The sequence below is a fragment of the Mus caroli genome, unplaced genomic scaffold, assembly GCF_978045245.1.
Source record: "Mus caroli unplaced genomic scaffold, Mus_caroli_1 scaffold_17, whole genome shotgun sequence".
NCBI classification, from domain to species: domain Eukaryota; kingdom Metazoa; phylum Chordata; class Mammalia; order Rodentia; family Muridae; genus Mus; species Mus caroli.
The window spans coordinates 39157011-39181223 of record NW_028227272.1 but is presented as its reverse complement, the minus strand read 5'-3'; the positions used below and the strand labels follow the sequence as shown (position 1 = coordinate 39181223).

The 24213-nt window shown below is 39.9% G+C and overlaps 1 protein-coding gene across 5 annotated transcripts in view; it reads right to left on the bottom strand.

Moving 5' to 3' along the window:
* The window catches only part of Lsamp (limbic system associated membrane protein), a 2143093-nt gene that overhangs the window by 25254 nt on the left and 2093626 nt on the right, over positions 1–24213 (bottom strand). For all 5 annotated transcript variants that reach the window (XM_021184808.3, XM_085832472.1, XM_021184809.3 and 2 more), the window contains 3 exons: positions 16238–16372; positions 5730–5850; positions 5115–5263 (listed from right to left, as the gene is read on the bottom strand). In XM_021184808.3, the coding sequence (XP_021040467.2) occupies positions 5115–5263; positions 5730–5850; positions 16238–16372 (405 nt within the window). The remainder of the gene's footprint in view (positions 1–5114; positions 5264–5729; positions 5851–16237; positions 16373–24213) is intronic.

The following is a 24213-nucleotide window of genomic DNA, read 5'->3' as shown; positions in this document are numbered from 1 at the left end:
TGGTGCTGCCTTCTCTCCATTGCTGCTTTTACAACTGCTTCCTGCTCTGTTATTAGCACCTCAGCCCCGCCTCTGTTAACATCACATTAGGCTTATCACCCCTCCTAAGTTAGTCCAGTTTTCTCTATTCTATCCTTCTGGGTTATCTGTTCTTCCTAATTCTTTTTATCCTCCTTCTCCTCACCATGCTTCCTACAGTTCACAGCAGGGTTGTGGGCTCCCGCAATAGTGAACCAAAAAGTGAAGCAGCTACTAATTAAAACGGAAAAAGAAAATTTCACACTGTTGATTTTCAAAACCAGAAAAGAGCAGGCATCTTGGGGGGCTTTGTGTTTCTCTCTTGGATGTGGATGCTTGAGGTCAAAGCAGATGAGTGGGAGATGAGGGAGAGATTCTGCTGTTCGCTTTAGAAGCATAGACTGTGGCTTTTTATATGGGCTTTAAGTACTGGGCTTTGCTTTCCTATTGGATAAATGGGATATGTGGCTGCAAGAGGACTATTGGCTGATTTTGCTGGATATTAAAAAAATAATACTAGCCAATCAACCAAAACCAACCTAAGTGGCTGTTAACATTTCACAATGAAGCACTTTGAGATGATTGTACCAAAAAAAATAAAAAAAAGCTGAAATGAAGGGTAGGATGTTTATATCAAAATAATTTTCTAACTCTGATTTTATTTCATTGTGAATATTGGGTAACTACTCCTGGAACTCAACTCATTTGATTTCCATTTTGAAGTAAAAAGCAACCCACATGTCCACTCACTTCCTTTTGTATCCACAGAGAGTCTTTGAAAGAGTTAGTGTCTGCTGTTATATCCTGTATGAGGTTAGAGCTCGATAATAGAATGTCTTTTTATGAAGGATCTGAGAGAATATGGTGAAGGAGTCTCCTAAGTAGTAAGTACCACCAAAAAATAAAAATAAAAAAATTTAAAAATGCCGTTAACACCGAACTCCTAAAATACTAACTGAGAATGTTTTCTGAAGAATAAGTGGAGGCTTTCGTTGTGAAGATTCACTGTACTCATAGACTGCTTGGGCAGGTTTTTATCATCTGGTCAATTACAAGTTTATAAGTTAATGATCTTTTTAAAGTATAAACTGAAGTGGAAAAGCCCTCCCTGTACACAGGTGCAGAATGGACCAGTGCAGATGTCTGTATATTTTTATTCTCTTACCTTCTGTACTTTTAATAAATTAACAATCTTCATGCTTCCCTAAATTGATTGACATAACTTTTCCTTTTACACAGAAATAAGCTGCTAACTTGGAATATTAGCTGAGAATCTCAACATTTCAAAGACTTAAGTCCCTAGTCCAGGAGTTAGTAAATGTCGGCTAATAGGAAGTAGTAGAGAGAAGGAAAAAGCAGGTCTCTTTCCTGTACAGGAACAGATGATTAACGAGCCAGGAAGAAAGGCTTCATGGAGAGAAGAAGAGGAGGTTCAATGTTTCTTCACTTCCACACCACAAGTTGTAGCTCCTGACATTTTGGTTTAAATAAATAAATAAATAAATAACGTGTTGGTCTATAAACTGGTCATGAGGAATTTCAGACTCAACTTTAAATCTTGAACTCAGCGTCTAGATTGTTTTGTTTCACTGATTACATAATCGCTGTTCAACAGGGATCCATGGGAACATAGTCAGGCTGTCCTGATGGATAAAGGACAAGCCCATGAAGAAAGTACTTCACATGAGCATCACTTGGGAAGAATTATTATCACTCAAATAATTGCCCGCATTTTTCCTCCCTTAAGGGAAGCACTGAGATAAGGTACATCCATCATCTTGTGGGTAAATCTCTAGTTATCTGCATAGGAACACTGAGATGGCTATAACCTATCTGTAGACTATGAAACGTCTTGTTGCATCAAAAGAAATTCACATCTTCGTTTGTGGCATGAGCACTGCTCTGTCTGAACTGACTAACAGCCGAATCCTGGCCCATGCATATTGTGCTCCAGGATTCACGCATTTAGAAAAATGTGAAATGTTCCATTTAGTTCAGGCATGAAGAAAAATCTGTAAAAGGTATTATTCAAATATATACACTAAAGGAGTCTTTGGCAGAGTACTAGGATGTGAGGAAAATGAGAACAAATGAAAAGAGAGCATGCTTCTAGTGGCTTAGGAAGAATGTATTATAAACACAATGTATTCTTGCACTCTCATCCACTTATTTTGACCCCTCTGGAGAGGTGAATAGAGAATGGAGAAGGATACATATATATGTTGCTGAGGACAAAGGATGGCAAATTGACACTGCAAAAGTCAGCATGTCACTGTGGTGGACAGGGCTGGAAATGTGCTGACTAGCCATTAAGGATGAATAATCACAAACTCAGGGACGCTGGCTCTGTGTCTCTACCTGCTGCTGCCTCTGGCTGGCAGCAGCTCACCAGCTGCTGTATCTGCTTTGGCCCAGCTTGGTCAGCAGAGCACCCCGCTGCCCACACAGTGCTTCTGTCAGAGCCTCTGGCTATAGACACCCCTCCTGACACTGGTGGGCGGAGGAATACCAGCTGCCTTACAAGGGCCTTTCCTCCCCTCTCCCTTAAATCTCATTGACTTTGAATGTGAAGAATGGGCAACCTACTTCCACAGGCATATTGTTCCTTTTCTTTCTTTCCTTCTCCTTTATTCTCTCACTCCTGTCTTTCTTTCCTTGCTTGCCGGCTTCCACCCTCTCTTTCTTCTTTTACTTATTTTTTAGGCCTGTGCAAACTGGGCCATGGTAAATCCCCATCTCCAAGACTCTAGCTATGCAGGTTGTGAAGACCTGCTTCCTGAACCTAAGGATGGAATTCAGGTGGTCAGGAAGCCACACTGCTCTCATCATAAAAGACATCCATCTTTTTCCCCTTGAAGTTCATAACTGGGCCTTGGGTCTAAGAAACAGAGTTGTTGGCTAATTTTCTACAGTGGCAATAACTCCGTCCACTTCAAAACCTAGTGCTATTTCATCTAGTCTTTAGTAAGTCCACAATAGCTTAACTTTATCATAAAGCAGGGAAACAATTGTTAACCAAGGGGAAGGCTTATGCTGTGTATATTATGTGCTGCATACAAAACTGGTACTTCTGCATGCATGATGCTGTGTAGAGGGCAGTATGGGACCTCTGAGGAGATGGCTCCCACCTATTACAGCACTGTGTTCTTCAAAATTGAGGATGACTCTCCCCAAATCATGAAGGACATTGTGATAGGAAACATTTGACCAATTCCCCGATTCTCAGTTTAGAATCTGAAATTCTCTAAAATTCTTCACATTTCCTAATTTTACCATGTTAAATCCTTCCACGGATGGTTGCAATGGGTAGTTCCCTTTCATTAGGTCCTACAAGTGTCTCCACTGTCTATAACCCAGCCTTTGCTCTACCTCTCTGTGTGAATATTCTCTCCTCAACGTTTCCTTCCTCAGCCTTAAGGCCATGTTTTATCAGTTACTTGAACTGTATATCTCTCCTGCTTTTCATATTCTCTGTGAGATGAGAAGAAAATATATCTTAATGTGCTATATAATTTTTCATTTTTCTAAATAATCTTGTTGCATTTTCTATTTTGTGATCCCTTTAAAACTTTTCTGTTAGGAGAATGATGTTCTACTTGAGTCGGTTCTTGTAGGTTTGTCAGACTCTCAGATTTATCATTGCACCTAGGGTTTGCCTATATCTCTGGAATTCCTTAGGTCAGGAAGGAATGGGTAACTACATCTCCTAGTGCATAGTTCCCCAAGGGTATGGTGAGTACTGTCTCCAGTTGGAGCAAAGACTTTTTACATTTATTCTTTAGAGACAAATAAGCAAGATAGGAGTTTTCAGCTTCACGTTGATGTAGCATTTGTATAGCTATCCCCCATGCAACGACCACAGACCGAAGCCAGACTGTTAAGAATGAGAAACTTAAAGCCATGTATAGGGTAGTTTATGGTTGTTGTTTTACAAAAGTAGTGTTAGATATTCAGCAATTTCCAAAACACTTTAATACAACCCTTCAAGAGAACTCTCACTTAAATTGATTTTTCTTCAAAGAATCCTTTTTTTTTCCCCTTGAAGGCTCATCTAAATTGAACACAACAAGATGAAGACATCTTTCCTAGCCATAGTAATTTTTTCCAAATGTGCATAGATAGAGTAAAAAAAAAAAGTGTTTAGTGGTTTGTTATTTTAAAATTATAATAAAACCTTTAAAGAATTTTCTACTTAATTTAAGTGAATTTTGTGGCTCAGAAGGTTTTAACCATTTTTGCTTTACTTATTCTGATAAATAAAGCCTTCATGTCTTACATACTATCAACTTCCCATGACCCATTCAGCATCCTCTGTCTCTCAGGGACATTTGAATCTAGAATTATATCTACCTGACCAACAAGGTTGTGGGATTACAGATATGACTGAGCCTGTTGCCCATGAGCAGACTCCAAGGTGGGGTCTCCTACATCTGCACCTTTAGAAAGGACTGATTCCTTCTCTGCCAACTTTCAGGGTCTTCTCTGATCTTCAGAAATGCTCCCTTTCCCACGATTCTTCCTCTGTTGCAAATGGTGAATCAGCAATGTAAACTTACTCTCATAGGGAAACCATCCTACAGAATCTCTTTCTCCTTCAAATTTTATATTATGTGTTAAACATTCTGTCTACCCTTCCACTTGTGCTAGGAGAAACATTTTCCTTTTCCAGCCTCTCCTTTTCCCAGTACTTCATCTGCTTTCGCTGGACATTTCTTTTCCAATAACTACTCTCTGGCATATTATAAGAGCCATCCATTTCCTGGCCCTTACATTACTCCAGTTTCTTAAAGAGGCCACCACAAAATAAATGTATATTCTTTGAATATTCTTGAAGAATAACCAAACAGGAAAAAAATGAAACTATGAAACACAGATGAAAAACTGGGAAGTTATCCAAAGTAAGAGAGTAGAGAGAATAGTTCTTCTATCTGTAAATATTGCTGTTTGTGGAGACTGGCCATCTCCACTCTGCTTTCAGTGGGAATATTCTTATTTTTGTATAGGGTTTACCTTTAAGGGATGGCAGATAGATTTCAAGTCAATATGCGGGAACTCTATTACTTGCATGGAATCAGGCTCTGTTTTGGCATACTTACTGAAAAGGACTAGGCTGGCATTGGTGACACCGAGCTTGTTGGCAGCCACACAGGTATAGTTGCCATAGTGTTCCTCAGTGACATTGGTCACCGTCAGGGAGGACTGGCCCTCAGTGCTCTTAATCTCAAGGCCATTTGCACTGTTTATCCTAAGAGTAGAAAACAGAGGAGTTAGAGTGGTGCAGCTGAAGGGCATGACTTTGTGGTCTCTTCCTCATCTTTACACTGGAGCTTTTAAAAAGAGGAGAGGAAATAGCGTTTATCTTTCCTCACTTATTCATTATAACCATGTAACTTCTATTATTAGAACCAATTGATGATGTCCATCCACAAAGAAGAAACAGCAATGGGTGAGTTCCATTAAAGCTAAGTTTCTACTACATTCAAGAAAGATATATAGGTGGAAATTATCAATTAAATCATATTCTTCACTATTTTAACTTTTCTTGAGTGCTTTTGGGTTCAGCTTAAGGGCTACAATTCCTAAGTGATGGAATAAAGAAGATGTTGCAAAGGAAAAATGTACATTACAGATGAGCGAGGTCTTGCTCTTAGGCTCTGGGAGACTTTGAGATCATCATTTTGAACTTGAGGTATAAAGGGTTTAGCATGTACCTGGTGTCATCCCGGTACCACTCAAAGTCAGGTGCAGGCACTGCTGAGGCCTCACATTTGAGGGAAGCTTGTCGTCCTGTGGTGGCTTCGTTGCTCTTTGACTCTGTGATAGTGGGTGGATCTGTAGCAAGAGCAGACAGAGATGATTACTATGTGTGAGCAAAGGATGCTCTGAGCACAAAGGGCTGCAGTGGGAGAATCTGTAGGAAGGAGGGATGCACAGGTTTACATGAAAGGAGGAGGCTCTAGAATTGGTACCCAAGACATCTGATTGGAGAGAGACAAGAAAACAATTATGTGGAAGCATCATTGACATGCCTTGGGATCAGCTAGATGGGACTGGTCACCAGCAAGCTAAAGTAAAGTGAAATATGACTGATGGGATGTACAGTTGGCTGATATAACACTCAATGGCATTTTATGTGAATAGAAGCCAAGCTTCTCTCTCCCTCTCCCTCTCTCCCTGTCCCTGTCCCTGTCCCTGTCTCTCTCTCTCTCTCTCTCTCTCTCTCTCTCTCTCTCTCTCTCTCTCTCTCTCTCTCTGTGTGTGTGTGTGTGTGTGTGTGTGTTATAATTTGAATGTTGGAGCCCATGGAGTTCACAGAGGTACTGGATGTCCTGGACCTGTGAGCCATCTGACATGGATGCTTAGAAGCTGAACTCACACCCTTCCTAAGAATGGTGCTTGTATTTAGTCACTGGACAAACACATAATTGGACCATTTTTTTTTCTTATTGCTATTATTACTGTATTAATGAAAGCTTTGAGGTGTCTGAGGCAAATGAAAGGGTTAAAGTTATTCTAATCTGAAACTGCCATAGGTTGTCAGAGGAGTCTAGAAACAAATAAGCAAGAAAACTACCATGAGGTCATTGTTCCAGTCTTTGCTCCTATGTGTTCCCTTCTGTTACAATGACACAAGCAAATTTGGCTTTTATATATGAGCTGCAATATGGTATGTCTAATACTGAACAGAAGATCTGTTTGTCATTAGTCCTTCACTCTCAATGGCAATTGGATATCTCTATCTATCTCTATTGATCCGTATCTTTCTTTCTTCCTTTCTTCCATCTTTCTTTCTTTCTTTCTTTCTTTCTTTCTTTCTTTCTTTCTTTCTTTCTTTCTTTCTTTCTTTCTTTCTTTCCCTTCCTTCCTTCCTTCCTTCCTTCCTTCCTTCCTTCCTTCCTTCCTTCCTTCCTTCCTTCCTTCCTCCCTCCCTCCCTCCCTCCCTCCCTCCCTCCCTCCCTCTCTTCCTTCCTTCCTTCCTCTCTTTCTTTCTTCTTTCGTTCTTTCGTTCTTTCGTCCTTTCTTTCTTTCTTTCTTTCTTTCTTTCTTTCTTTCTTTCTTTCTTTCTTTCTTTCTTTCTAGAAGGAGCCTTTAAATGGGCCTCTCAAACTATAATTGACTTGAGATGAAGTAAAAACCTTATCTGATAATGTATTTTTGCCATGACACTTTACACATGTCCTACTAAAGTGAAGTAAGACAATATGGGAGACATGATCTCCTTGATCTACTGAGGTTTTTTGCCCATGTAAAGTTTGAGAAAAAGATTACCCCAGGTCAAGGGGATTGGCTCATCCAGTAAAGCCCTTACCTTGTAAGCACAAACCCCCAACTTTGATTCCAAGCCCCCATGTAAAAGTGCTACATATCATTGCATGAGCCTGTAATCCTAGGGGTGGGGAGGTGGAGACAGGAGGATGCCCTGAAGATTGTTGGTCAGGAAATTTAGCCTAACTGATGACTTAAAGAAATCTGATGGCATTCTAGAAAGTTATACTTGAAGGCCCTCATGTACATATGCACCACCACCATGTCACACCACACCACACCACACCACACCACACCACACCACACCACACCACACCACACCACACCACACCACACCACACCACACAGATAAGAGAGAGACACAAAGCAAATGAGAGACACACAGAAAGAGAACTTTTTCATCTAAAGGTTAGTTTCCAGGGAGTGATAACTTAGCTGGGAAAAATAGGTAACTTGTATGGAAAAAATAAGCCCAAGCACCACTCAGGTCACTCAGATTTTGTGAAGGAAAAGTTAATTAATAAAATAACTAATAAACTAATAAATAACTAATAAAATAAATAAATAAATAATAAAATAAAAATAACTAATAAAATAAACTTTACAATGCATAATTCACTTAACGATCTGGGCTATGCTATTTAAGTTTGGTTTTTGTACTCTTACAGTTTTGGGAATCAGTTTTAATGTTCTTTGTGTAAAGAAACTCTGGTCCTGAGTTAGAATCATGTAGAACAATGTCAGACCAGTCTGTAATTGCAGTTACTTTCCATCTCACTTTACCATTACTATGGATTTTTTTCAGAGAGAAAAAGAGTGAGAAGGTATTGGATAATTCTGTCAAACCGTATGTAAACAGTAGTCTGGGGAATTATTGTTGGTACTCTTTTGGTTTAGACTTAGCTGCTCATTTTCTTAGAGGCACAAAATGAGAAGATGCTATGTTGAAAAGGTAGACAGAATAAAAACAAAAAACAAAACACTGAACTGAAAGTAGGGGTGCTGGAACAGAGTTTTGGTTTGGCTTATGGCCCTCTCCATGCACAGACTTATGTGTAGTCTACCTACAGCCTGAGCCTTGGCTTGTCATTTATACAAGAAGGGAACTGTACTTTAAAACTATATAACAATTCTCCCAACCTAATCCTTAAAGCTGAGCTGTCAATATCATTATAGCACATGCATTTTTACACTTTTAACCATGCTTGCCTTTAAATTTCTAGCTTTCTAGATAATTCCCTGGTCTACTCCATAGGTTAGGAGCTAGAGCTAGTGGTCAGTGGTAGGAAATCTGAAATCTGAGGTTTGAGCCTAGATTTAGAATCATCCACATGAGCTTAAGTTCTTTCCTCCTTCCTTATCTTTTTAAAGAAAGAGACAGCTTAAAATGATCAGCAAGCTTCCATTGAAAAGACTTTCTACTTATGATTGGCTATCTAGGTCATTAAAGCCCATCCGTTCAAAAGATAATGCATGAATTGGATGTATTTTTGCGGATGGTAGAATTATTGGTAGAGGGATAGAGCATAAAATAGAGAAGGTTTTAAGCTTAGATTTAAATTTGATATATGTGAGCTCAAATTGGAGCTTGGCCCCTCCTTGTTCTTTCTTATTAGAGACTTTAGTACTTTGCCCAGAGTCACAGTGCTTCAATTCTCTCATCAATAAAGTCCTGGAGCTAGCAGCAGGGAGGCCCATTTGGAAGCTGATGAAGGAATTTAGAAAGATTCTGCACCAGGTTTATGATAAAGAGATGGGAAGGAGAGGATGGATTTGAAATATACAGAGCTTTTGAAATGATTACCTACCAATGGATTAGATGTAAAGGGGAAAGGAGGAAGGAGAAAGGGATAACATCCAGGGTTATCTGTTTGGGCATCAAAAGATGCAATCCACCAAAATAATGTGCACAAAAGGTGGAATATGGCTCAGTGAGTTGAGTTTGATGAAAATGTCTGAGGATCTGAGTTCAGGTCACCAGCACCCATGTGAAACCCTAAGCATGTTGGTGCATGTCTGTAATGCTAAGATTGGGCGAGGCCTGATAGATTACTGGCCAGGCAGCCCAGCCAATTGGTGGACTCCACTTTCAGTGAGAAATCCCATCTTAAAACAAAGACAAAGCCAAAAATCAAACAAACCATTAAGGTACAGAGAACAGTAGAGGAAGACACCTGAAGTTTATCTCTCTTCTTCAAACATATGCATACACATATGGGCCTATAAACACACGTGTACACATGTGGATACATGCACATGAACATATGGCATATGCATCACACACACACACACACACACACTGTAAATCAATAAATAAGGTAGAGATGACCAACAGTGTAATAACTCAGACCAATTAGTTTTGTATCCTCACTTATTCCATATTTTTCCTGCTCTTCAGACACCCATGCCATCACAGTTGGTAGCTCAGTGTTCCACTGATGTTAGTAGGAAAGACAATGTTACTTCTGATTCAATAGTTTGCTTAATTATTCAATATGGAAAATTAATCTCAAGACATGTTTGTTTTTGGAGGACATACATATAATTGACAAATCCTTAGTGAAGACTGATGTTTCATTAGTCTGTCATTTATCCAGTCAAGAAAAACACACACCCTTAAATCCTACCATCACCAATACTGCTACCATCATCACCATAACCACCACCACTATTACTGCCACTACCACCACCATTACCGCTATTGCCACGACCTCCACCACCACCATCACCATGACCACCACCGCCACCACCACCATCCCCACCATCACCACCATGTTACTCAGAGCTAAAGCATATTGATACAGTATAGTTGAGGTGCATTCCCTCAAAGCCTTCTGGGATAGTATTAGGATCACAAGTCCCAGATGCATAATTTTGCAGAACATTCCTTGCTCTGACTGTGTAAGTCCATATTATTTAACTTACCTATTACTTGATGTCTATTACTTGGGGGATAATGATTTTTTTTTCTGACTAAAAGAAATGGGAACACATTGAGCCTGCTTATCTCATCACTTCTCTTTGTCCTGTTTGGTTTTGTCTGTTTTTGTTTTGAAGATAGTGTCTCACTATGTTGTTCCAAGTTCTTTGGACTTCAGATCTTTCTGTTCTAAAAGAATAGTTCTTTGTGCTTTTGGGATTTAGCTTTTGGCCAAGGAGCTGGGGGTCTTCTTGTTCTCAAAGCTGGATCTAGAACTCATAAAGGCAGACATTCTTGACTAAGGTGCCTGGTGTGTGTGTGGTTACAAGGGACTAGTTGGTACTACTTCTACTTTGACCTCTACCATGGAAACATTTAGCCTTTCAAACTCATCCTTATTTATGAATGTGTTTCACACGTGAGCAGGTAAGCAGCAAACTGTTTCTCAAGCTGTTAGAGGCCCCAGCATGCTGGAAGCTATCTAGAAACTAGGGGTAAGAACATTAAATCTAGAAAAAGGATGACTCTGGTCAACCACCAAGTCCAACCACTTGCTTTTTTTCATTTAGAACCTGCAAGTTCCTTTCATCAAAGTCAATTCAGTCAATTCACAGCCACTAATAAGCAACGCAAAAGCTCATTGCTCCTCTTATTTCTCAAATCACATCATGGTCCAGGTCTTCTTCCATGGCTTTTGTGAATGAACATTCCAAAGTTCATTTGGAATGAATTCTGTGTAGCTATGGCTAAGAAAGAGTCTTATGAAGTATACTGTAGCAAGACTTGTAGAGTTAAAATAATAGGTGTGCCTGCTCAAAATATGGTTTATAATAAACAATGTGGTTCCTACAAATGCTGCACAGAGAGATTCATTGTCATTCTTTATACAATGTTGGAAGAGCGCTTACATACAATTGTCAAATGATTCCTCCATTGTTTTTACCTTCAAAATTTCAGGTTCTGAAAACATTAATCAGAGCTTTCTTATTCTTACAGCACTGATGACAAAATTCTTTCCATCAGAATGATGATAATAAGGATAAGAGTGGCTCAGGCAAAAACTCACATTCATTTAATCTTCTTAATATTGGGAAAGATAGCAAAAAATCATAAAATTTGAATAAAGGATATGATTTACAATACTATAGACACCTATTAGATAAGGATGTTAGACATCCTTATCTGTCCAAATTACAGCCCTAAGAGCAATGTGTTAGTAGTGCTATTTGGAGAACAAGAAGGAAAATTTGTAGGGGGTTAGTAACTTGTTCAAAAACATCTGAGCTGTGTTTGCTGAAGAATGGATTTAGATCCATGCTCATCATGTTCGGAACATCTCTGAGCTGCTTTGTTTGTTTGAATAAGTTCTTTCATTTTATTTTTAAGATTTTTATTTTATTTTATACGTATGAAGTTCTTGCTCACATATACATCTGTGCACCACTTGCACAAATCCCAGTGCCCTTAGAGTCCAGGGAGGTCAGATTCACTGGAACTGCAGTTATGATGGTTGTAAGCTTCCATAGGTATGTGAATACTGGGAACCAAACCAGGATTCTATATAAGAACAATAAGTATCCTTAGCCACTGAGCCAACTCTCCAGCCCCAAGAATGGACTCTTAATAAGGAAATAAAATATAATTTAAGGGAACTTGAAAAGTTAGTGTTGCAGATTTCTGTAAATGTTTACAGAACGTTGAAAAAAATGGTAGAACACATAGTGACATAGATCTGAAGATGCAGGTCTGACTTTCTCCTGTGCCTCTACTGTTGCCATAGACACCTGTCTCAGCCTCTTGCCTATGAATACAGACAATGATACCTACGGATCTCGTATACAGGTGTAAGGCAAATATTGTATGAAATCAGACGTAAAGAACACTTTCAGCATCTAAAGTAGCTACACCAGTTGCTTTTTGCCTCTACTGCTTTGCTGGGTATGGGTAGAAAGAAATTTGAGTTAGACCTTGGAGTCTGAAGTTTGCCATTCATAAGTTCTTTGACTTTGGCCCAGGGAATGTTTACATTCTGTGTATATAAGAGAGAGGGGGTGGAGGGAGTATGAAACTAGAGACACAGTTTGGGGTAAGGGAGCCGGTGGAATATCTGGAAGGCTCTGGGAGAGGAGAATAGCTATGATTAACTCTATAATAGAAATTCTCAAAATATAAGTGAAAATGTTATTTGGAAAATATAAGGGCAGCACTTGGTAGGTGTTGCCATGAATAACTTGAGGTCTCACTCTACAGTGAGACATTATTTCCCTAAATATACATGTGTATACTCAACAGGTGGTGCATGTTGTTCAGTAATCTCTGCTTTTTCTAAACTGCCACACATGTAAGAGCTTCAGCGATATCCTTGTCACCAGGCCCCTACCATTTGTATAGGGTGAGCCATTTAGTTCTAGTTGCAGAGTTAGGTGAAAGGGAGATAGATGAAGAGAGGAAATGTTAAAGGTGATCAATGTGTGTGTGTGTGTGTGCGTGTGTGTGTGTGAGAGAGAGAGAGAGAGAGAGAGAGAGAGAGAGAGAGAGAGAGAGAGAGAGAGATTGTAGGTAAAAGATGGAGACACTAACATGTCAGTTGTGTGTGGGGGAAATGAGATCTAAGAGCATTGTTTAGGAATTTCCTCATGAATAGAAAAGAAGTCCACTCTAGAAAGATCTGAATAAAAGCAATAGCATGCATCTATTGAACACTTGCTCTGTGGTAGATACTATCCTAGAGGCACATTAATGCATAATGGAAGGTGCAATTGAGAGCATAGAGCCAGGAAAGTGGATTTTTGTGGTTGATATAATCTGTGCCTTCATAAGACACAGAAAGTCAAAAGTCTTGTCCATTCCATAAATTTCACCAAATTTATTCAATGACAAAGATTTTGAGGCAAAGATTTAGCTTTCTATAGGTGCCTGGACCTCCTACCACTTAGGAAATAGACTTTGCCTGTAAAATGGCCATGTGCAACGATATAGACCTACCACAGAGGCAGGTTATCTAAGAGAAATAAAAAGGAGAGGCTACAGAATCTGCTGTGAGCTCAACGGGTGAAACTGTTATGTCTCCCTTCCTTACTGTGCTAGCCTCTATGTGTCCTGTAACAAACATCTGTTGGCAAATGAGTAAATGAATCAATGAGTGGCAGTGGGAAAGTTATAAGTGCTGAGATTGCTTCTTTTAGTGGTATCCAGGGTATGTTTATTATGATAATCTCTCCCATCAGTAGTTTTCTTAGCCATCCTGTTTGAATGACCTAATCCCGAATCCTGTGTTTGAAATGGAATAGAACTCAAGTTAAACAAAAGAAAGAAGATTCAGATGAAGTGATAGAAGTGATCCTGGCTATCTTTCTATAGGTGAGAACTATAGAATAGTAGTAGTAGATTGAATGTAGACTGAATGTAGTAGTAGACCACTGTAGACTGACTCTATTTACACAGTGAAACTATGTTTGGCTACCTTGGTTTATCTGAACAGAATTTCTGGTGTGAGGACTGATTTTATATACATGTACTTTATGAGATTTGGATTAAAAAGGTGATTCCAGAGGAATTTGAAATTAGAATTATTTTCCTGATTTGTAGCCAGCATCATTTATTTATAGAGTTTGTGAAAATATTATGATGGAGTTTTATTTTGAGTTTTCTATCCTTACCTTCAGTTAACATTTCCTGACTATTTTTGTGGGGCCAAGCACATTCTTGTTCCTCTTGGTTAGAACACATTTGGATGTCTAATTGAATTCTTCCAAGATAATTTTTGAGAATCGGCGGGCTCTGTCCGTATTTACTGATTCACTCATTACTGGCAAAAGCTCATATTTTCATAAAAGTTTTCTTGAAAATTATCAGTATTTTTTCCAGATCTAAATTATACTTTGGGGACAGTGAAGGAGCAATGTCAGACTAATTGCTTCAATAATAACAGGACCCGGGCGACTAGCTTTGATCTTGGAAACCATCTCCAATTCAGACCACTTTGATGTTTCATACAATGGAAGCATAAATATTTTCTATTTACTACATGATTGGACTTTCAGAAACCTAATTAAGTTGAAGGTCAATTAAGGGAAAATGAAATCTTGACTCTAAAAGTCAGAGAAGAGGTGGCAGATGATAGCATGGCTATGTGTGCATAAAAGAAGTTAACTAACCTAATTACAAACTTATATAAACACCCAGAGAAATTGCCTTTCATGTGAAAAAAGGACCTAAAGCATTTTATAACATTGAGATCATTAATGCATCTTTGAAACACACCCAGTACTGCAAAAGAATAGTAATACTGGCATTTCAAAACTCTATTACTAAAAAAAAAAAATTGGAGACAGCTAGGGATAAAAGCACTTCACAGCTCATCAAATGCAACCCCTTGCTCTTAAAAATGAGATCATAAATGTGGAGTTCAGTGCTGTATCTGTTGTTTTCCCCAAGGTACACAGTAGAGTCTTCACTGCCCATTTCGGAAAGCTATAAGGCTGACTGGAGGTAGGCACTGGAGACCAGGGCATTCCAGCAGAGGCTAAGCCACCTTCAACAAGCTCCATTCCAAAATTCTAAAGCAATAATAATGATGCTTATCTCATTGAATCATGGTGAGACTAATAGCATGCTTAAATCCCTAATAGGAAGCTATGTTGAGCATTACAAATATTTGAAATTTCTCTTCTTCCTCTTCCCTCTTGGAAGGTTTGGGCTTCAGAGTCAAATAGACCCGAGGCTGAACCCTGCTTTCTTACATTTGCTTTTTTGTTACCTTGGATAGGCGATTCCCTAAATTCACACTTGAATTTCTAATGCTTTAAATTGGACTTGATTATATATTACATTGTCAGGGTTTTCAGAAGACTAGAGTTCATTTATACTGACTCTGGCATATAGGAGACAGCAGCAAAGATGTAGGAAGGCAAAAATGTATTTCATCATGGCCTAAAATACACTTTCAGATGTGGGCTAAAGTATTTGTACCACGTGTGATTGTGTATGTATGTGTTATGTGCATAAATGGGTATATGTGTGTATGAGTGAGATAATAAATATATGTGCATGGAGAGAGAGGAGAGGAGAGGAGACGAGGGAGAGGGAGAGGGAGAGGGAGAGGGAGAGGGAGAGGGAGAGGGAGAGGGAGAGGGAGAGGGAGAGGGAGAGGGAGAGGGAGAGGGAGAGGGAGAGGGAGAGGGAGAGGGAGAGGGAGAGGGAGAGGGAGAGGGAGCTGTCAGGACATCTCTTTGTCCTTTCATGTCCTTATGCACAATTATGTGGTAAAGAATCTTGAATTTGAATGCTATAGAAAGTCACTCGTAATTGAGTAGCATAAACAAATTTTCTATTCCTTTGCTGGGTGACACACATCCTATAGATTCCCCTCTTCCTCCCTTTTCCCACTTTGAACTACATCTAAGGAGCCTTTCATCTGACAAGTTCAAAGTACGCTCACTTACCTATGCATCGTAGTGAAATCTTCATTTCTAATGCCCAGGCTTTAGGAGAAATAGATAACCAAAATGAACTTATCAGACATTCCCCTCTAGCCATCAGGGACACGCTGTATCTGACCAAATGGGCTTGAATTTGGTCCCAAGGCCAATTAGTTAAAGAGCAGAGGATAAAATATAATCTTGGGGCTATTCAATTCTGACAAACAATGCATTAAGATAAAAATTCCAGCTAAAGTAGATACGGATTGTTGCTTTTCCCAAAGTAGTATGACCTTGCTGTCCACAGGCTCTACAACAGTGACTGCCAGAAGCTCAAGTGGAGTCTCATCATGTTTTCTTAATTCCACCGTCTGAGTAAAAGACAGAGGCTATTGTGAAATGCATTACTGGTTATATTTAGAATCAGAAAAGTTGATTTATCAAATTCAAAGGCCAAGTCTCGCCCTTGGAAGTGTCCAATGTATAAATGTGCATCCGTGACCAGAGGAACATCTGCTTGAAATGCTATGAGCTTTCGCTAATGGAATCTGTAGAGCTCACTGGGAGTGGAAGCGTGCCCTGGGCACGGAACACCTGCTGCTCCTATACTCACAGTTCACAGTGACCTTGACTTGTTTGACATCCGCCGAGGAGACCTCGTTGGCAGCCTTGCACTCATATTTGCCTGACTGTTCCCTGGTGATGCCTAGGATCTCCAGATATTCTTCTTCTCCTTCAAATTCTCTTCCTGAAAAAAAAAAAACAAGACAATTGCATGATTATTTTTATAAGTCTAAAATATGCAGCAGTTTACTGCTTTCTTTTCCTTTTAAAAGCAACAAATCAACATGGCTTTTCATTAATTTGACAATGTGCTTTGTTGGAGGTCAGAATCTGCAGATGCAGACGCCAAGATAAAGTTTCTTGTGATTGTGATTAAGTGGGAAGTGCTTTGAGGAAGAACAGGTAGAGGAAGGGGGGGGAGTGGTAGCTGGAAGAGAAAGAAGCCAAACAATGTTATGATGCCAGGTTAAATCTCCAGAAACAATGCTGACTTGGCCCTTTGGGGACTCCAGGGACGACACATGTCCCATTTAACACTGTCCCAATAACAAGAAGATAAGAGACTAGAGTGCTCAAGCATTCATATCCGTCGGTTGTTAGTCAAGTATTTGGAACAAAGTAGGGGCAGGAGTCAACAGGAAGCACCAGGGATCTGCATGATGCATTGGCAATCCCCTTTACAAGTTACCCTCCTACACCAACGGAGCTGGTCAAAAGAGAGTGAATTGCTTGCAAGAGATGCCACACTCTTATTATGTAGATCTTGCTTATCACAAAAATCACGTGCCGGACTAGAAAGATGGCTCAGTAGGAAAGATGGTTTCCTGGTCTTCCATAGACCTCAAGTTCAGTTAACAGTAAGTACTTCAGCCATCTCATAACCACCTGTGACTCCAGTTCTAAGGAACCTGATGCCCTCATCTGGCTTCTACAGCCACTTACACATATGTGCCACATACATACATATATCAAGAAAAATAGATCTAAATATTTAAATATAAACCCTGTGCTAACCCTTGTGTTGATTACCATCCAGGCTCTCAACCCATGGGTAGATGCATGAGAGTGTGCAGCTGAGACACCAAGTCTAGGCATAAGAAGCTACACCCATGTTAACAGTTGGAGTTAGGGACAGGAAGGCTCCATTTTGGAACAATCTACAAAATCAGATGCTTTGTTTCCATAAAGAAAGAGTACACAGGAAATCTTTTACACTCTCACAAGGAACCTAACCAATTTAATGAACCTCTTTTTTTCCTACATAGATTGAAAGGAAAATAGCGGGAGGGGACATTAAAGGGGGAAAGAGAGAGTAGACAGGGAGGTTGGACAACAGAAATGACTTAGCTAAAGCATAGATAGAAAGGTCCATGGACTTTAACTATAGTGAAATCCTATGCCCCTCACATGACCAAATTCACAATTCCACTGCCCATTGGGTTAGCACAGAGCAGCTGGGAAGGATGTTGACACAGTTGTGCCCCATGATGGAATCTCGCTCCTCATCATGCTACACTAAATGGTACCAATTAATGGCTCCTCTCAAATGCCACAAGCTGTTCCTTTCCTAAAAAATCCCCAAATGGCCAAATCAACATAACATCCAGACAGCATGGACAGGAATTCATTGTCTTGATATGTCAACCAAGCCTGTTAACTAGACTCCCAGAAGGACACAGGACCTCTTTGATAACATTTTATCACTCAACTGTTGGGAACATCAGAAGCTTCTAATCTCTGCCAACAGACAAGGTGACTGGCTTTGAGAAAATAAAGAATAGTAATAATACAATTATTTGCTTTGGCTTTAGTGTATTCTGAATAGCACATGTTTTTACTGAAAGTGATGCACACTAAGATACATCTCAGAATATTATTTCCAAATGGGTTAATTTCTACCTAAGCTTTCCCTTTCCCGTCTTCAAGCATGTAAACAGACAAGATCACATGCTCCATATGATGTAGGATGTAAACTATGTAGAAAATATAAAAGGTCACATTTTTGGGGTTTAAGAGTAATGATAGATTATAGCAAGAAGTGTTAAAGACAACGAGAATTTTAAGATTTTTCTACCTGCCCTCTTTCATAATTGCAAAACTTATTTTATGTGAGTATAGAATTTTCAGTAGGAGAAAGAATGGGTACAGGCTTGGCAATCGGTGAAACACTGCATTCTTTTCAATTCCTACAACATATCTAGAAATGGGGGGAGCAGCCACTGATCCCTCCCCACATTCTATTTTCTTAAAGAAATAAGTCTGTTGTGGGAGGAAAAAAAAGAAGCTTTCCTCCGTATTCCCTCAGGCTTACTAGTTGGAGAATAAAACTATAAATAAAGCCATATTTATTGGATTTGGGGTTTGGGATTCTGATACACCAATGTACATGTTAATTAATCTCAACCTAGACTCCTCACTGTGCACCCCAGAAGTAGCCAATAAAGCAGGTCTCCATCAGATAAACTCTCAGTCTCATGCCTGCAAGAACTTCCCAATACTACCTGAGAAAGGAAGGAGGGTTTTCCTTTCATGAGAATACCCACAGGGGAGGCAGATATCCTTTCTCCTCCTCCCATGATAGCCTCCTCTACTCCAGCGATACCTCTATTTTTCAGAAATCAACACCGGGCTAGAGTCTCATTAGGATGGAGAAGTTCTGTTAGGATAAAGTACATGAGTTTCCCTCATTCAACCAGCCTGATAATTATTTACACCACTGGATAAGACCTCTGTGTATACATTGTTATTCTTCCTTTCTTTTCTTCTGGATCCTCTAGTTGAAACTCGGGTATTTCCGGCATTCTTGCTATTATATTTTGCTTAAGCCCACAAGGGTTACCTGTAAGGCAGTATTTCTACTACTTCAGTCAAGAATTTCTCATTAGTTCAGAGTGATGGCTTAGGAAGCACGAGGTCTTCTGTTTCGAGCAGTCCAGATTGTAAGCCTCTGGGTTGTTTTCTACCCGTAGCATCTTCCATGAACTTGCATGAGCTTTGCCATTGATTAGGAAATTGGTAAATGTTTACTCCAGTAGCTTGGTACAGATTTAATATCTGGCTCTTCCACAATGTGAGTGCTGAGACTTAATCTACAATGTAATGCAAGTTGGAAGTCTAAAGCCTTGGGGGGGTGATAGGAGCATAAGAATGGGCCCCTTGTAAGGACACAACAGAGAAAGGTATTCGATGAACCAGTAAATGAGGCCTCACCAGATAATCTGTATGCAGACACTTTGATCTTGGACTTTCCATCCTCTAGAACTGTATTCAATAAGTTCCTGTTGTTTGTAAGCCACCTATAGTTTTTCATTATAGTAGTCCTGATGGGCTGGGACACAGCTGAACAGAATTAAGCAACACAAGAAGGTATTAGAGGCAGTTACAACACCTCACACAGCTTAAGAGAATGGAGCCACATATGGAAGTCATCATAAAAAAATCCATTCTTCTTTAATGGTCCTGAGAGAGTATCAGTGTGCTGGGGAAGCTAGTGTGCAGAACATACTGCTGTTAAGGGCTGGGCAGAGGCATTGCTTGATATGTCCTAAGGATGTAAATGCTGTGTGGAATCATTGCTTCAGCCACGAGCTGAGCTCCAAAAGAAACAGGCTTGACAAGATGTTTTCCCTTTGTGTCTCAGCAGCTGCAATGGTTTTAAAGCACACCATAAGCCACATGAATTGTGAACCAGAGGATGCTCAAGCAGCACTCCTGTTCCCCTGTGCTTTTCCTTTTACTCTCTGTGTATCCTCCTGTGGAGACACAATCCCCTCTGTCACATGTCTAGCTTCTGACCACTGAAGGATTCCATCACCATGCCCTGCCCCTTCAAAAACTTCTTAGGACAGAAAGGGACCCATAACCTGCCATTTAAATTGTCTGGAGAACTTGCAAACGTCAATTTAGATTTTTTCTCCTATTCCAATCTGTTATTGTCTACCCTTATATACATTTTGCTTAAAATGAAAATTTCAAACTTTTTTGTATCTTAAACACCTCTACCACTTTTCTCACTCTGATGAATGTTATGTTTATTCTGCTGTCTGGTGTTTAATTTAAATTACCCCTGCTTAGTGTAATTTTGTGTCTTCTGGCAATAATTCAGCTAGAAGCCAGATAACTTCCTGTCTTCTTCAGTGTCTGTACCTTTCATACCCTTGCACTCAGCTATCATGACCTCCTTTTTGTCTCTGTGTATTCAAGTTGTGCCTTACTAATTCCATTAGTATGTCTTCATGAGTCAGAAAGAAGAACCCAGGGCTAAGGGCAAGAGGGAAGTATTCTCTTTGGTGTTCCATAGTGTGGAGGCCAAGCAGTCAGAAATAACACTCACTAGAGCATAGCAGGTGTTGTGCTTTGGTGAAATTGAGTTTACAAAGTCAACTAGTCCTTGTAAGTCAGCAGTCGTTTGCAACTGGATATCCTTCTATGGAGCTTCTTACACTCTTTCCTTCTCTCTCTCTCTCTCTCTGTATGTGAGTGTGCATGTGTCACACACACACACAGACACAGAGAAATAGGCATGCATACACACACACACACACACACACAGATATTTAATAAATCAACTACTACTATAAAAATCCACTCTCCCTCTAACTCTAATATTCTCTCAGTAAACACAGTAGGCTATTCTCATGCCCCCACCCCCCACCAGGATATGACAATGTACTCTCTGTTCGACATAAAACAATACATTTATTTATTTATTTTTATTTTTTTAAACAATACATTTTAAAGGCCTCCTACCTTATTACTCATTATAAGATCTGATATTCTTTTGTTTTATTTGAGATTCAAGAAGGGCAATTCATGAAACTTGATGATGTTGAGTATTTTGTGGGCTTAACAAGGCAGAACTCAAAGGACTGCTGTCTGTTTAGAAATAGACAAATCATTTCTTGCTGTGTTCTGAGAGGCGTCTTAAAGCGACTTAGAGCTATTTTTCCATAGGGGGAAATGTGTTTGGGATGGCCTCCCCTTCACTCATCTGAATTTGGCTATTTACATATATGTGGTTGTAAACACAGTATCGTTAAATGCAAACATATAGTTTAATGAAAAGCAAAAAGCTGAAATTTATCTTGCAGGGGATGTGCATGTGTGTGTTCGATGAGTCTGTGTTTGGAGATGAGAATAAAGACAAAAGAGACAGGCTATGAACTTGTACACAAAAGGAGAAAGTATCACAAATGAGTGATGCCATTTGAAGTTTCCTGGGTGACCTTCAAATGCTGTAACAAGGATCTGTTCAAGGATCTGTTCTTACAGTTCCTGTACTATTTCCCCTTTTTCTTTTTTCTTTTCCTTTTTTTTTTTATTCTTGAGGACATGATAATGTATTCCTGGTTTTGCTCCTTCACTACATTTCTACACAGCGTACTCCATTCAAACATGTTCAGGAAGGGAAGAGTGAGAGGACATAATAAATGCACAGGACGCCTGCATCCGGTTTTGCTTGTATCCCTAGTGTGCTTCTCTTTGGATCCTTTGAAGTCTTTTGTTTCTTAGCTTCCTATACCACGGAGAGAGCCTGTGGTATTTACAATGCTGCTATCCTAAGGTGGAAACCACTTGTCATCCACTTCTGTCAGCTTGGGAAGAGAGTGGTGAGTGACTGAAAGGAGCCGCCATCTTGAGAGAATAGGAACAGGGGGATGCCTTGCAGGAAACCAGGTGGGGACCGGATACATTAAAGATCATTCTGAGGAAGGGATAGACAAAGAGAAGAAAAAAGGGTAAGCTTTCTGAAGACCTATGTGACTATTAAGATGTTTGAATTTCGTGGACAGGAAGGAGTGGGTTGCTCCTATAGATGAATGCTCCTTATTTGAATGGTAAAACACAACAGGGTGTGGAATATGCAAACTGGATTCATGCCTTCTGCAGCTCCCAACAGTGCAGTCAGAAAGCAGGGACAAGTTCAAAGCCAGGGGAGAGTCACAATTGGCTTTGCCTCAGTGAATGAGCTTGGGCAAAATAAGAATGCTCCGGAATTATTTTCTCTGGCATCCACAGAGATCAAATTCATCTCTATTTGCATTTTTGTTCTCACACACAATATCAGCTTGCTGACATTGTTTAAGCTCAGCATCCTAGCTGGGGCCAACATCCACACATCCTTTCCAGCCCTGGGTCTTGAAATTCTTTACTGTATGCACACTAGTCTACTGGCATTGGTACTTCCTGTTAGAGAAAAATCAAGACCATCTATATTTAGCTCACCATAGGACTTGTATTGAAAATTGCTGTGGTTATATTGTATACTCCATATTGTGCTTTTTACACTGTAGGGATAGCTAAAGTTGCCTGATGTACCTGTTGGAGTCCAGCAAAATGTTGGAACCTATTGAAAGTTCATAAAATAGTACAGATCTGAGGCAGGAGCTTCAGGCCGTGAGATCCAGAAGACCTTATAAGACACTGCACAGCTGGCATATGAGAACATCTTGTTAGCAAAGAGGAAACTAGAAAGCCCCAAGCTGAGGCTGGAACTGACTAGAGCCATGGGCACAGATGCAGAGGCAGGCTAAAGAGTCCGAAGATGCCCTAAAATTATAATACTGAATAGCACACCCCTAGATGGAGATATAATATGCTGGCTTGTCCTGAGGATGTATGTCAGTGGTAGAGCACTTCTCTGGCATGTCTAATGCCTTGGATTCAGTCTCCAGTACAACCAAAAAGAAAAAAATACTGATATTTGGAGGTAGGAGAGATGGAGTAGTTAAGAGCACTTGTTCCTTTTGCAGAGGACCTGAGTTCAGTTACTAGTTGTGACTGGACTAGTAAATCCAGCTTCAACTAATTCAACATCCTTTATGAGCCTTTGTGGGAAGTTGCATCTATTTGTGAGTATAAGCGCGTGCGCGCGCGCGCGCGCGCGCGCGCACACACACACACACACACACACACACTTCAAATTAAAATAAATCTTAAGACAAAGATGTTAATGAAACATAAGATAAATGAAGCTGTAGGTGGAACTATATATAATAGATAAAGTATGTGCAAGAATCAGGAGATATTACCCCAAAGCCCATGTTATGTGACACAAGGTTCTGTCCTTGTGTAGCAGGCACTGTAGGACTGCAAACCCACCCCCACCCTTTTTTCTGCTCAGACCCTTCTTCGTCTTTTGGAAGTGCATCCTTCCCTAATAAAGTCTCTTACTTCACTTGCTGCTATCCATTTTTCCCTGTCCAATTCTTTATTTCAGACTTCCCCCTCCACATGCTCATTGAACCTAGAACAGTTGTTGAATGAGGTACTATTTAATATTTGCTTAAGAATGGGCTAAAATGGTGCTGGAGAGATGGCTCCGTGGTTAAGAACACTGCCTGCTCTTCCTGAGGTCCTGACCTCAATTCCCAGCAATCATATGGTGGCTCAAAAGCATCTGTAATGGGATCTGATGCCCTCTTCTGGCATGTGTCTGAAGAGAGTTACAGGGCAATCATATACATGAAATAAATAAATCTTAAAAGAATGGGCTAATATAGTCAGCAGTAATAGTCAAAAGATATTATATCAAGTCATGGTATCCTTAATATCACTTGAGGATGCAGACACAGGTTTAGAGTTGAGTCAGAAGTTACCCAAGTTCATAATGTAAGAGAGTGCTGATGTTTAAACCAGATCTGAGGGGTTTTGAAGCACATGATCAGAATTAAGCATACCATTCTTTATTTTATCCTTTTGCATTGCTGAGGGAAGCTAGCATTTGCTTAGTTCATAGTTTCTCGAATCTAGGGAATTTCTCCCTCCAGTATATAAAACAGCAGTGTGAGTAGAGGAGACTAGGAAGCTAGGAAAACAGTGGAATTTTGTTATAGAAACCCAGGGAAGCACACAACCGTTTTCTGTACACTTCACTTACCCTCTTTACCAAGAGAAGCAAGCAAAGCAGTCTGTGAAAAATAACATTTGAAAGTTGGGCCTCATGCATGTGTTTTTAGAAGTTCTCCCATTAGTATTATAAACTTCTGACACATGAAAATGCCCACACCTAGCAAAGGAGCCCTG